A 16,133-nucleotide genomic window follows, 5' to 3' on the forward strand; every position below is an offset into this window, starting at 1 on the left:
CGCCATCACTCTCTATACAAATATAACACATACTAATACATATTGAACCTATAAGTATCCTCTGTTTCAATACTACTACTACTACTACTACTAATAATAATAATAATAATAATAATAATAATCATCATCATCATCAACTAATAAGTATAGCTCTTGTATTTAAAACTCCTACTTTAGCTTTTTCATTTTTATGCTCAATCTCTTAAGAATTATTCCGTTAACTTCATTGACTACTCTTCGTAGTTTCTTATTCAACATTTATAATTCCATCTCCGTTAGAGCTTTGACTTTCTCTTCCCATCTAATTTTAACTCTAAAAAGAAATTTTCCTAATTTATGCAGATTGCTGGCGTTTAGGTGACCATTTTTATAAGCTACTATAGCGTTTATTTGTAGAAATTTTTTTATCCACTCAACTCTTTCTCAAATCATTCGTTGCCTGACACTTTAACGCAATATCGACACAAAGGACATTTATCCTTCTCTACGATTCACAAATGAATATATATTTTAATTTCTATTATTAGTTTTCCATATGAATGTGAAGATCTTTTCAAAAGTCGTTTCTCTGTAAATAAGCACTAAATTAATTTATGTGTTTTCAATATTTTACTAGTTCATCAAAATGACGCGTAATTACCTCAAACTGTCCTGTTTCTGGATGTTTGGTGACGTAAGCAGAGGGCATTTCACCCGGCGTCTCCATGTGGGGAATGAGCAGCAGAGAATGGTGAAATACTGCGTTGAGAATCAGAGACAGTATCATTACAGGCTTGTACTGTCCGAATTTGTCGATCAGGTAACCTGTAAGGAGTTACAATATAGCTAATTGAATCTGTACCACAGTAAGTAGGAAATATGTATGTTGTTTATTACACATCCACTTTTTCTTTCCAAACAACTTGCATTTTAATTTACAGTAGAATTAATTTAGGGAAAACACGGGAATTTTACTGGAAGCAAGTAAAGCGATAGGTTTGGAAGTAAATCCCGAAAAGACAAAGTATATGATTATGTCTCGTGACCAGAATATTGTACGAAATGGAAATATAAAAATTTTGAAGAGGTGAAGAAGTTCAAATATCTGGGAGCAACAGTAACAAGTATAAATGACACTCGAGAGGAAATTAAACGCAGAATAAATATGGGAAATGCCTGTTAATATTCGGTTGAGAAGGTTTTATCATCCAGTCTGCTGTCAAAAAATCTGAAAGTTAGAATTTATAAAACAGTTATATTACCGGTTGTTATTTATGGTTGTGAAACTTGGACTCTCACTTTGAGAGAGGAACATGGGTTAAGGGTATTTGAGAATAAGGTGCTTAGGAAAATATTTGGGACTAAGAGGGATGAAGTTACAGGAGAATGGAGAAAGTTACACAACGCAGAACTGCACGCATTGTATTCTTCACCTGACATAATTAGAAACATTAAATCCAGACGTTTGAGATGGGCAGGGCATGTAGCACGTATGGGCGAATCCAGAAATGCATATAGAGTGTTAGTTGGGAGGCCGGAGGGATAAAGACCTTTAGGGAGGCCGAGACGTAGATGGGAAGATAATATTGAAATTGATTTGAGGGAGGTGGGATATGATGATAGAGAATGGATTAATCTTGCTCAGGATAGGTACCAGTGGCGGGCTTATGTGAGGGCGGCAATGAACCTTCGGGTTCCTTAAAAGCCAGTAAGTAAGTAAGAATACAATAGAATCTCGATAACCCGAACTAATTGGGACCGGTGATAGTTCAGATTATCAAACATATGGAATTACTACACTTGAACTTAAAAGAACACATTGCACTGTAGTAGACCTATAAAATAGCCAACATATAAGCGTGCTAAAAATCGAGATATTTTTTTCTTTCTTTCTTTCTTTCTTTCTTTCTTTCTTTCTTTCTTTCTTTCTTTCTTTCTTATTGTGCTTAACCTCTCCTTTTGTCCAATTTACACATCACCGCGGGTAGGGACGTGAGATTCATTTCATTGTGCTTTCGACATCTGACAAATCCGAGCTTCCATGGTCATGGAATCTGCTTAACGCAGGGCCACCGCTGATACATCACAGGGTAATCACAAGACAACGGACAAACACCCAATCTTGCCCATACCGGGAATCAAACCTCGAACTGTTGGTTGAGTAGCGCACTTAGCCTACATAGCTACAACACCGAACGGAATAAACTGCCTGCTGAAGGATGCACTGGAAGGAATGGTGAACGGGAAAACGTTACGGACAGAAGAAGATATCAGATAGACAACATTAAGAAACATGAATCGTATGCGGAGACTAAGAGGAATGCGAAAATGAGGGAAGATTGGAGAACGTTGGGTCTGCAATGAAGAACCTGCCCTTGGGCAGCAAGCTACGAATGAATGAAGTCGATACATACAGTTAACATAAAAACTATGAAAACGTCTTTACAAGCTCATTCACTTTTCTGTTTCCATGCATATCTACTTCCTATATGATATTGCTCTTTGCTACTCTCAAAATTGGCATAGACGGGACAAAAGTCTGCTTGCTCGGGATCCGGGACAGTGTTTCAAGTTCCGGGATATTCCCGCCGAAAGCTAGACAGGTGGCAGTCCTAACTCTGTGCTAAACAATGATATCGTCTCTTTCGTACGTCCTGGGTTGCTCGGAGAATTTCAGCACTGCTGAAGGACCCACAGACTGGTCTAATCTTTATTAAATTTCTTTAATTTGCTCCTACAAAAAATTCATTTAGATGGAAGTCAGGAGATCGGAGCGACCAAGCTAATGGTCCTCCTCGTACAATCCACTCTCCGAGGAATAATTAGTAAGCAAGTTGTCGAGCTAGGAATGAAAAATGAGCTGGACAGCCATCTTGTTGAAGCAACATTGTTATCCTTACAGCGAGAGGACATCACCGAGCAGTTGATGGATAAATTTATGACATTCAACAACGCTGCATGAATATTTGTCTTGTATTAAGTATCGATACTGCACCTTCATGTTGCACTAGTAAATTGTAAAACTCTTCTGTATATATTTGCCCATAGACTACAGCGTGTTCACAATATCTGCGTTCGTTTCGTTTGTAACATTAGAAAATTCGATCATGTAACACCGTCACTAGAATTGTTGTCTTGGAGTCCACTTAAAGAAAGAAGATTCTTCAACTCTCTCTTATTACTATTTAAAATCATCCACACCTCCACACCCTCTTACCTAGAATCTCGTTTTGATTACCTTTCACTACCTCGAACCCGGAACATGTACCTTCTCTCTATTCCTCTGCACAGAACATCCTTCTACTCATCATCTTTCAGCATATCTATTCCACGCCTCTGGAATTCTCTCACTGAACATGTCAGAGACTGTCGGACAATATCAAAATTTAAATTTAAATTAAAAAATCACATTCTAGTTCGTGGAATTGCTTGTTGAACACATGTCAGGTTGCGCAACTTCATCTTAACCCATGACATATAGTAAATATTGTAACTATGCTGTTGTAAAATTGAAAATTAATATGTAATGTATTTATTATTATTATTATTACTATTATTATTATTATTATTATTATTATTATTATTATTATTATTGTCAGTTATCAATATCATCATTGCTATCTCTGTTTTCTTTCTTTTCGTTGTATTAGCTCGATGAGAGCTCTATAATGTACTTTTGACCCTCTATAGGGCTTTAACTTAAGTTGTATCATTTTCATCAGTGTTTGTATTTCTTTTTTGTATTTATATGTGCTATCTGGTAGGATGGAAGAGAAGGCCTTATGGCCTTAATCCTGTCAGATTAAATAAATAAATAAATTATTATTATTATTATTATTATTATTATCATTATTATTATTATTATTATTATTATTATTATTATTATTATTATTATTATTATTATTTCAACTAGACTATAATTAAGACTTTATGGTACCGGTACTATTAAGATTTTTTTGACATGTTCCATATTCTAGCTGTGAAACGATGTACTTATACCGTGGAATGTAAATAAATAGGTACAGTACAATACAATACAATACAATACAATACAATACAATACAATATATTGTCGAGGGAGTTTGCGGACGTTGCAAGATTCAATGTTCCCTAAAAAGTTTGGTCCTATGACGCGGTATACGAAGAGGCCACACCATGTGTTGATGTTGATAATAACATAGCTTCTTATAATCACTACAGACTGCCTGGTATTTAGATTAATAATTTTGTTTTATCCCACGCACTGTTCTGATCGAAATGTCAAATTCTTGAGGGATGGCTCTGATTGATTCACCTTTTTAAACCGTTCCAATATATGTAACTTCAGCTTCAACATAAGTACACATTTCTGTTCCCTGCCTTGCTGCCAACGTGTACCAGTATCTGCACACTACTGCACTGGTTCAACCGGTTAGCCCTGTGCAGCACTGGACAGGATGCGTTGACTTACCTTGTATCGTGAAGTATACGAGAGTGAGCGTCTATTTGTGGAGCTGCACTGTTAGTAAATAGCCTAGTTTACCATAACAAATTTAAAATAGAAATTATGTGAATTACATTCTTGACAGTGAACTGAATAAAGTGCATACCTACCAGTGATAGGAGGGCTGAGGAATGTCGTCAGAGGCAGAGCCAGGTACACCATGGAGATCTCATCAACCGTCAGCCCAATGCTCTGCATGTGGATTGTGAGGTATGGCAACAAAGAAGCCGTTGCTGCAACAGTGCACAACATGTTTTAACTTAGATCTGTGAGACAATTAATGAGATTTCTATAACTTTAAACATCACTGTATGGAACTTAATATGTAACAGTTATTACCGATACGTAGATTGAAATGGCGCCTGAATAATATTTTGGAAAGTGAATCCAAGTCATTTTTCATACATACTCAACACAAATTTGTATCTTAAGAAAAACAAATTGATTCGTTCAATTCTAATAATTTAGACTAATTAGTACACATTACCAACTGTAAATTAAATGCATATTTTAGTGAGCAATGGAACATTAAAATTGTAACACATTTAACTGCCGTGGAAGGGGAGAAGGTTACCAATTCTTAACTTCACACTAGCTAATAGAATAATTATTTATTTTTAACTGACGAAAACTTTAATAACAAAGTCGTAGGTGAGAGCAATAAAGTTTTTATGAAAATAATAATTTTATTGCAATTAATAATATTCTTTTTATTTGTTCAACTTCACCCACAGGATATACTCACATCATTTTTCTGTCTTCTGGCAAGTGGGGTGGGGTAAAGCGGAGTAGGTGAAAACCCCTGATCACATATAATGTAACAGATTGGCCATCCCCGTGTTAAAAACAGTAACAATCACCAGGATCGCCACATTCGATTGGGAACGACCGCTAGATGGAACTACCCCCATGCCCCCATCAGAATGTTTGCTTGTGACCAGAAATATGCAGTTTTCTGTTTTCCATGCTGTCATTTCGTTCAATCTGATTCAAACAATGCTGAACATGTTTTCACTAAATTTGGATATTTCAATTGGAAAAAAAAAATAGGAGAAAAACTTGCAAAGCATGTTGATAGTAATGTCATAAATCTTCAATAGTAAAATGGAACAGTTTTCTGGAAAGTGAACGGTGATTTCAAAGCTAAGCGAGAAACACAAAGATGACATATTGCTTAACCGCTCAGCTGTGGCAACAATGACCGGGTCGCGTTACTTTGTGTTCGGCAAGACATTGGGCTTAGGGATCATCACGAAACTGTTTCAGATGACGATAATGATATATAATAATAAAGCGAAACTTTACAACTTGTTAATCCTCACAACTTAGCTGCTCTACAATTGCATAAGAATATTTTTTGTTGTTAATAATTATTAGAGATGGTAGATTTTCGCAGACGCGATAAATGCGAAAAGTTTCCAAATTCTACGTAATTACATAATTGTGCCTAAGAGAGGAAATTTCATACCTTACGGTGGTTTTCTAATCCGCGATAAAATGCGAAATATACGAGTTTCTGTGAAAAAGTGCAAAATTATAAATTCATTATTTTTTTTTTTAATTTTTCATACACTTTGGCCAGCCTTTAACTTTTTCTTGCACTTGGACATCCTTTGCTTTATGTTCCAATCCCCTCCCCCCCCCCATTTTAAGCATCTAGAACCCACTACGCTAAAGGCATGGCTCTTAAAATGTTATGTCTTTATTTAACGACGCTCGCAACTGCAGAGGTTATATCAGCGTCGCCGGATGTACCGGAATTTTGTCCCGCAGGAGTTCTTTTACATGCCAGTAAATATACTGACATGAGTCTGTCGCATTTAAGCACACCTAAATGTCATCGACCTGGCCCGGGATCGAACCCAAAACCTTGGGCATAGAAGGCCAGCGCTATACCAACTCGCCAACCAGTGCGTGGCTCTTAGACAGTCAGATATAAAATGTTGTCCTTTTTAATAAAATACAGCTATCTCCTATAGATAACATTTTCAATATGAGCATTGAAGCACTGAAATAAGGACCTTCTAATGCAGCCCTAGGCATAAAGGAAAAGGAAAAAGAAAAGGAGATATATCTAACAATGTCATTTTCGCTTTCATCGACCAGTGAGTGCCGAAAGCTATGGTGCCTGCCTTACACAATCCGTCACTCAGCACTGCTTGCCTTCCTGGCTACTGGTATCGGTTCGAAACATAACTGCCTCTGCCAGGGAACGTGGAGTGGAGAGTTAAGATATAGTCTGCAGTGAATCAATCGAGTTATTAACGCCCAGGTCTGTTAAACTTGAACACCCTCGGCGCGAACTAGACAACACTGCCTTCTTGTCATTGCTAGATACGCTAGGCCAGCCGTGGCGAAAATGTAACTCACGAACACATTGTGGCTCGCAATGATAGCTGTGCATGTCTCTTGCTCCCCCAACTCCGACCCTCTTACTCACTGGAGTCAAACTCCGTTCCATTTGTATTTGTCTCTGACCTGCGAGTGGCGTCGTCGCAATGTCTCTCTCGAAACCATGCACATCTACAAAAACGAATGTTTCAAGTAGGATGGGAGGACGCATTTTTTTTGCTCCCAATATGGTGAGAATATTAATTGTATGTTTCGTTCACAAGAATTACGAGGAAAACGGTTGTATAACATAAAACAGCATTATACAGGGACATCACTTTATTTTTACCAACATTTTTAACATTAACCTGGCTATACTCGGAAACACTGTTGCCCCCTTCCATTACAGGAGTTTGATGTTACTAATGCAATATGTAAACAAATCATTTTACTAGCTATAGGAGGAGAGAAAAGTAGTGTATCCATTTATGTTGTAGGGAAATACGATATTACGATTTTCAGTTTGATCATCACTTTTACGGAATTTATCAAAATACAGTAGACTAGTAACATTTAAAAAAAAAAAAAACTCAACTTTTCAGGCGGCTATGTTCGTTATGTAATGTCTACTTTATTTAGCATATTAATTATTGATGTTAACATACAATATAGAGAGTGCATTTAAATTGAGGGGGTCATAAGTAAAGGGCTGTAAGTGCACTTAAGTTACTTTTGAGAAAATGGGGTTTAAATATTTAAGCTTTCGTAAAATCGGTGAAATTTTTATTTAAATTTTAATGTGTGATGCGATTAAAATATCCCTTTGCCACTAAAATTTTAGATACTTTTTCTTACACTGGATGCACTTAACTCATGTTATTACAAATGTCACTAGCATTCCTTTGCTTCTAGCCACCTCAATTCAAAAAAAGCTAATCTGAATTTTTAAACAAGTTGCTGAAAATGGTTGCCGTTCATTACAATGCAGGCTTCAATTCAGTACGCATATTATTAGAAACATTTTGAAGCATATTCTCTGAAATTGAATTTATCGTTTCTTGAATATAATTTTTTAGTACGATATTATTAATATAGGTTCTTTCTTCTATAGAAAACGCAATCATATTTATGGAACACACTATACACTGCAGTGTTTACTTCACTGCTTGAAGACTTCGAATGCAACAGCGGCCGTAAGTTTGTGTGTCTGACGGGAGCAAGGACATTAGTGAAGGGGTGAGAGTGAAGTACATTCAGAAATGCAGGTACAATAAAAATGCAAGTAAAAATAAAATGATGTCCCTGTACTAAGCTTACATGTTACTCATGAAACATTAAAAGGTTAAGTGTTATTATTATTATTATTTCGATCCTTTTTCAGCAGATGTACGAATAATGCGGTTAGGACTTCAATTTAAAACTCACAGATTTACAATGTAGCCCTAATGTTACAATGAAAGCTAGATGTAAGGACTTGACAAATGTTGAACTTTTCAAATCTTTGCCAAAAAATAAATATCCGAAGCTTCGTTCTTTCGCTTGCTCTGTTGCAGTCATGCTCGCTACAACTTACGTTTTTGAAAAATTATTTTCAACAATGAAAATAGTAAAAACCTAATTTAGATAACGACTGACAGACAAATACCTTCGTGATCAACTACGACTGGCAGCAAGTGACATAATTCCTGATTTTGAAACTGTGTCGCAGAGACATTCTGAAGACAGTTAATTTTAGGTTGTGATAATGTGTCCTATGTTTTATTGTTCATTTCTTTCTTCGTTACACGTACTAAACATTAGCTTGTAACCTTGTATAAAATTATATTAAAGTGCTTGACGTAAGGAAAATGAAAATCCGTTAATAAGTCAGACAGTTGCTTCACTTCCCCTTCGAGTATCCGCCTTCCTCCATAGGTGCTATGCACGTTGCAGGTTACACAGTGGCTCGGCGCACGATTACATTTTCGCCACGGCTGCGCTAGGCAGACCTCAACTAGGCCCGCCCGATATGCGTACAGAGTATGAACCGTTCTTCAAGAAGAACATGACCAGCTAATTATTCTGTAATATTGAACCTTTATCAACTCCCATTAGAAAGACTGGTAAGTGTTCCACGCAGGCTGTCCGGATTCGAGCCCTGGCCAGGCCTGGGATTTTTCATTGAAAAATCCATAGTGACACTTGTGGCTGACAAAGTCGCAGTTCGGGTTTTTCTCGGGGTTCTCCCGTTTTCCCATATTAGGCACCTACATCATTCCGTCAACATCTCTCCATCCCGTCATCATTCCATATCATTTCCCGAACGACGGCTGGCGACGCACGGAGGGGGCGAGTGGAGTTGTCTGCTCGAAACCTGGATACGCAGCGAACCTTAGTGTAGTCATCCGGTGTGGGTTTGGAATTGCATCCAGCTTGAGGAATAGCGTAATAGATCGTAACAGATCGCAGTGCTGGTCCATAGTGCCTCTCTCCCGTAAATCCCATTCCATTTCAATGTTATCCCTCCTGTTCTATAAAGACTCATAAGTCATAACCTTAGTCCTTCGCTGTGATCGTGCCAGAGAATCAGTCCCATTCCGAGGCTTATGTGGGGTTTCGTAACAAGCTCTTTCTTACGGTGATGGGTTGTTAGCCCTTCGCTCAACCCCCAAGCTGGAGGACCATCCTATATCGGCTGTCCGCGACCAAGGCTTCTATACACTCAATAGGTTATCTCATTTTTCATTAGCCAATCAAATGGCTAATTGGCTGATGACGCGCGGAGAGTCCATGCTCATTGGTCCTCTATTTTCAAATTATAGCGACATCAGCGTGCATTATAAACATAACCGCCTGAAATAAAAACATTACAATGGGTTATAAATCAATTGTGTAGTCTGCGTATCATGGCATAATATAAATACGTTGAAAGTGTTTATACCGTGTATATAAGCTGTACTTACACTTGTCACTGCATTATTTTTCTGTCTTTCTTAACAATTCGTCTGCTCTCAGTGTCTGCCGTCCGTTTTCGTCTGCTAGTTTCCAGTCTTATGTTTATAAAAATTCTAACATTGAATGTTTTTTAATATCTCATTCTAAAGTTTGGAAAAAGGAGCATGTATTCATTTACAATAAACTCAACAATGAATTGTCACTGGAGGCTTTTATGATTAACCCACTGAATATGTCACAAGGACAAAATGTCATAATGAGAATTATAATGAAAAAACATTACTGGTATCAGTCGCTAACACTACACCCTTTTGGTATGCGACTCTTAGTATAAGTAGCATGATTATTTTGTTAATTGTAAGTTATGTACGACTCAGCAAAGATTACAAAAGAAAAAAAAATAATTTGAAGGTTAACATAGGTGAACCTAATCTAATTATTATGCAAAGCTGGTATTAATGTAGGCATTAACATTGTCGGTCGTTTCGGCTTTATTTTCATTAAAGCTGCTCGAAAATCACGAATAAAATCGTCATCTTTAAAATGATTGTATCAGGATTGAATTTATCCTGTCTTTTGCACGCAATTACCCATTTTTTCTAATTTCTAAATTTTTAGGATTGGTAAAGAAAGACAACTCTTTATTTTTATCGTTAGAATTGTTGCATACCTCAACAGCACACCTTTGACCTGGCATAATGCATTCAAAACAACATAAACAAGAAAAAAAACACGAGATACTGCTTTGAAGCATTTGAGCTTTGGCGCGCTCAGCTATCTTGTGACGTCAGAATCACTTTCCTTTCCCCGTCGATCCCTCACCCGCAAGCTGGATACTAATGCAACCTATGAGAAGTTTAGAAGCCTTGGTCCGCGACTGCTTATTCAATTCAATATATTCGCAGCTACCCTCCATATCTGGAGGCCGTCTCCTCTATCCGCAACCTGAGGACGCGCCATGCCGTGGTGATAGGGACCCACAATACGTGAATTATTTGATTTCACTTAAAATTAATTATCTGATTTAATTTAAAATTAATTATTATTAAATCAATATTATTGAGTGTGAAGCGATAGTGCAGTGCAAGTGCAGTTTGTTCACTTCTTTGACCAGCGCACTCGGGGTATTGCCACAGGAAGAGGGATCAAAAGGTAACGCCGACGATGTGGTGTTGCCAAACTACGCAGACTTTCAGGCTAATTTTCTAATTAACCATACACTTAATTACAAAGCGCATAATAGGATTTTTTATTTGTATTCTAGTACCCCCCTTTAATCTGCATAGTCAACCTGTAGCCAATGTTGCTATAATTAAATTTGGACATAGGAGTATGACTGGAATGGTATCAGAGAAAAAATATAATGTGGATGATTTTATTATTATTATTATTATTATTATTATTATTATTATTATTATACGTAGTAGTGAATTTCAGGTTCCATTAGTAATATGTTAACCGCGTTCAAAATTGGTTCCCCCACCTTCAGACAAGTACGGAATCCAGGATCGGCTCTTGGTAGTCTGTAACCAGAATTAGCTTCTTAAACCAACTGATAAGAACCTTTCATAATTTTACAAAATTGTATGAAGAGCTCAAAACTGACTTGTAACGAAATATCAGAATTATCAGGAGAATTAAAAGACACTAATCTCATCAAAATTATTTAAAATTTAAAAACTCACACAAACAAATTAAATAAGTAGAATAATATACAGCACCTATCTTAGTTATGCCGGGTGGACGAGACGAAACGCCGCCGCTTAACCGAAAGTCTAGCGGGCTCCGCATGCTATAGGAGTGGCCTTCCTACCGTCAAAGCGCAATAGTAATATGCGGTACGATATAAACATAAAAGCTTACCTCACACTTGTAAATGCTGGAAATGGTGGCCTTCTGCTTTCAAACAAGCTTCACATCTTTCGAGCACATTTCCTGACACTTCTTGAACTTCTTTTTCGCTAATGTTCCGCACTTCTTGTTGGATATTTCCTTAAGTTCATTCGATGTGCGAGGGTTGTTTCTGTATGCTACACTCTTTAATGTCCCCCACAAATAAAAATCACAAGGATTTAGATCGGGGGACCTGGGGGGCACAAACCACGACTGACAATGCGATCGCCAAAAACATTAGAGATTGCTTGCATTGAAACATGTGCAGTATGCGCCGTCGCATTGTCCTGAACAAAGTATGCGCATTCTTTTTCCTCATCTGTGAGCTCCGCGAAGAAATGCTGCAGAATCAGTTGCACATGACGTTCAGAATTTATAGTGTCCTCAAAGGGCCTATTATTCTCCTTCCTGGTATGGCACAACACACCTATCTTTTCATCATGTAACGCCAATTCTAAGCTGTTATGGGGATTTTCAGCGCTCCAACATCTATTATTCTATTTACATAACCACTGAGGCGGAACCAAGCGTCAACACTGAAAAAAAAAAAAAACAACGTGGGGTCTACCAAGCCATCATGGACTGATTGAAGGCACCAGTTACAAAAATGAATCCTAGTTGCGTCGTCAGGGGCCAAAAGCTGGTGCACTACACGGGTTTTGTACGGTTTTAACTTTAATAGTTTAGTGGCGAGTTAAACAGATGTTTTAGACACCCCTACTTGTGCTAAACGGCGCAAAGATTTGTGAGGACTTTGCTCTAACCCAGTGATGTCAAAGCAAGCACATTTTTCTGACCTTGACGTCGTGCGCGAGCAGCAAGGGCTAAGTATGGAAAGAGGAAGGGTTGTGTATATGAATAAGCAACCTGTTGGATTAATAAAACAGTTGTGCACAAACTTCAAACGGAACGTGAAATTTTATGTCGTTATTTTTATATGGCTTCTTTCTGTTTAATATTATCTATATTGTCTGTAAAACAAAAGAACTAACACTGATTTCTTAATATTGCACTTGTGTTTTAAATCTTAATAACATAATAGAGAGTTAAGAAGGAATATTCACTTAAATTCCATAGTAGTATAATATTATACTGTATTAAGTGGATGAAACACATTATTCATAAAGAAAGTGATATTCCGAAGAAAGAGATTGAGTATGACATGATAAGTTGGAATTTATATTGATGGTATCTTTAGCCTTACAAAAGTAATCAATAAACTAATCAAAACAATATTAGAGTACAAAGCAAAGTTACCTAGGTACTGTATCTGTTTTAAGTGTAACTAATATTACATAATAAAACTCTTATCGCATTATGCTTTTAAGGTGATATTTGTGAGCAACATCGTATCATCAGAATATTAAATTATTTTCTCGAAATCTGCTGAAGCTATAGAGCTGACATTTTACAACACATGGGCACGTATTTTTTGCTTATGATGTAACAGTAGTTGCTTGGTTAATTCATTTCCTTACAAACAATTTCCATGCGAATATTTTCAAAATTTTCAATACACTATCTTCAGTAATAAGTACAGTATATACGGTATATTAGATTTACGAAAACATTCTGTAAGGCTACTGAATAAATAGGCCTATACCTGAAAATTTCACTTTTCTATACGAAAAATTGAGAAAATATTTATTTTGAATAAAAAAATCAAACTTGTGAAAAATGAGCATTAAATTTAAAACTTACATGCTTATAATGCACTTATACTTCTCAGGCAAATCTAAAAATTAACATGGATACAGTTTTAATAAGTTGTCTTCCCTTTATCTATTGAATCAGTGCTGGACATCCCTGAATATAGCTCGACCAAGCGGCATATACTACCTCTTTCGTCTGTCTCTTTCCTTTCCGCTGTAAAGCGCTCAGGCTCTCCTGGGCTCTAAAGCGCGCGCTTGCGGCATCAATTGAAATGCCTGCTCTAACCGAAAACCTATTTCGTCCAATTTATCCTCTGTTAATACACGTTTATTCACACGAGGCTTCTTATTTTGTACAGATCCTGTCTCTTTGAACTTCTTTACTAGTCGGTATATTGTTGTTTTATACGGCACAGGAGAATCGGGAAATTGACGACGGAACTACGGCGACACCTCCACGAAGACTTTTTTGCGAAAATATTACAAATAAAAGTGCGTTGTTCTGTACTGTACCTCATGACAACCTACACAGTCGGCACTCACCACAAAATTTGATTGGAAACTGCTTTCTGCAATATTTTGTTGCGTGGAATCTGGTAATCTGAGAATCAATATTAGGTCCCCTACTTTTTCTAGTGTTTATAAATGATCTTGCCCCCCTAATAAAAGATGTAGGTCATCCCATATTATTTGCAGATGACACAAGTATAGTAATTACAGCCAATAACTCCAACACATTCCAATCTTCAACAGAGGAAATTCCCTTCAAAATATGTGACTGGTTCTCAGTCAATAAATTGGTATTAAATTGTAACAAAACTAACATAATTCAATTTAAATCCTGTCCAAATTCAACGTCGCAAATTTCTAGCGCAATAATTAACAATAGATCCCTATTAGAAACAACAACAACAACCAAATTTCTTGGCTTAAAAATCGATAACGTGTTAAATTGGAAAAATCATATTAAAGAAATTACCCCAAACTAAATTCAGCTTGTTTTGCTATTAGATCTATGCAAAAGATAGTAAATATCAATACCTTAAAAACAATATACTTTGCATACTTCCACTCGGTAATGAGTTTTGGAATAATATTCTGGGGAAATTCCACAGATAGTAACAATATATTTCTGTTACAAAAAAGAGTAATTAGAATAATAGTAGGTGCCAAATCTAGGGAATCGTGTAGGACTATTTTCAAAAAACTACAAATAATGCCCATGGCTTGTCAGTATATCTTTTCATTAATAATCTTCCTCGCATGTAATCGTGAAAACTTTGTAACTAATTCAACAGTTCATAGCATAAATACACGTCAACAAATGACTTTCATACTCCATCGGCAAGTCTATCGTGCTATCAACAAGGAGTGCGTTATATGGCAGTAAAAATTTTTATTAGCCTCCCTATCGATATAAAAAATGAAACTCAAAACATAAGATTATTTAGGGCCAAATTAAAGAAGTACCTAATTTCTCACGCCTTCTATTCTGTAGGTGAATTCATGACATTCAATAACGCTTCATGAAATTGATGCTAAAACTTTGTGTTATACTAGTAGACTGTATTGTAAATCTCGTCTGTATATATTTCATCTAGACTGTGACTATAAATTAAGATTTTATAATAGTATTAAGTTTTTTTGACTTGTTCCATATTCTAGCTGTAAGCAATGTATGAATACCATGGAATGTTAATAAATACAATACAATATTCTCTCGATTGTTGCACAAGTCTGAGTAAATCGGCGGACTCATTAATACTGCGCACAAGAACGGTAAAAAAATGTATGAATTATTGCTAGATTTCTGTTAATCATTCGATTAGACCTTGCGAACTAATTCATATGTACTTTGCGCGCGATCTAATCCGAAAATAACAGGGCCACAAACCCGGGAGCAGGTAGTGCACTCCAGCGACTAGTTTTCTGCAGCTTTGGTGGCGTTTCGTCTCGTCCACCCGATAGACATTTTAAAACCTGTGCTGTTGTTTTCATCAATAAATAATAAAATATGTAAAAACAATATTAATAATTTTGATTAACTGCTATTCCAGAGATCAGTCATCGAGAATAACCAGGCTATTTTTAAGTCTTTCCGACCAAAACAAACAGTCATTGAACGTAAATAATAAATTAAGTTAGTATAGCGTCGTTAAACAATGGAAACTAATTTTACATTAATATACTGTAACTGTTCATAAAAAATACTAAAAATTTTCATGGTGCAAGTTCTCTAAATAAGTTTTCTCCTGTAACTTAATTTATGCCTCATTTCACTGTAAAATAAAACTGAAAATAAAGTCAATAAATTCCGAAATTTGTGATAAACTGACGGCAAGAAAACTATTAAATTATAGGTTTAATTAAAATGAGACTTACCACCATACATCATGAACAAAGTGATCTTCAGCATGATTAAGTAGGGATTTATGTGGAATCTTTCCAAAGTTGAAAACAACTTGTACTCAAAACTCCTTTCATCATCGTTGCTCATTTTTATTTTTATTTTATTATTATTCCTTAGCACACAACTATGCGAATCTATACGTTACGCAAACAATACGTAGCACATGCAATAGAAATCTACTTTATTTGGATCTCAAAACTGGAGATGAGAAAACTTTACTTCAGAATTCTCCGAACTACTGATATGAAATTTGGAGACTACATAGACGACCCAACAAAGCAGTTTGTAATAAATTTGCTCTGACGCAACTGTTCGTAGAAGAATGTTTGTGAATTATAGTCATAAATTTAAGCAGCCTGCCGAGTACAAAAAGTAAATATTTAATATAGGTACTCCAATGCTGCAATGAACTCCTGTTCAACTCTCTGCACTTTTAATTAGAGTCAAGAAG

General features: G+C 36.3%; 1 protein-coding gene across 1 annotated transcript in view; it reads right to left on the bottom strand.

Moving 5' to 3' along the window:
• Positions 1-15,902, bottom strand: part of LOC138715491 (uncharacterized) — a 74,626-nt gene extending 58,724 nt beyond the window's left edge. Inside the window, exons 1-3 of the mRNA XM_069848459.1 lie at positions 15,655-15,902; positions 4,573-4,695; positions 641-804 (exon numbers count right to left, since the gene is read on the bottom strand). Of these exons, the coding sequence (XP_069704560.1) occupies positions 641-804; positions 4,573-4,695; positions 15,655-15,769 (402 nt within the window). The 5' untranslated portion in view covers positions 15,770-15,902. The remainder of the gene's footprint in view (positions 1-640; positions 805-4,572; positions 4,696-15,654) is intronic.
• Positions 15,903-16,133: the final 231 nt, after the last annotated feature.

This window comes from Periplaneta americana, chromosome 15 (assembly GCF_040183065.1).
Source record: "Periplaneta americana isolate PAMFEO1 chromosome 15, P.americana_PAMFEO1_priV1, whole genome shotgun sequence".
Lineage (NCBI taxonomy): Eukaryota > Metazoa > Arthropoda > Insecta > Blattodea > Blattidae > Periplaneta > Periplaneta americana.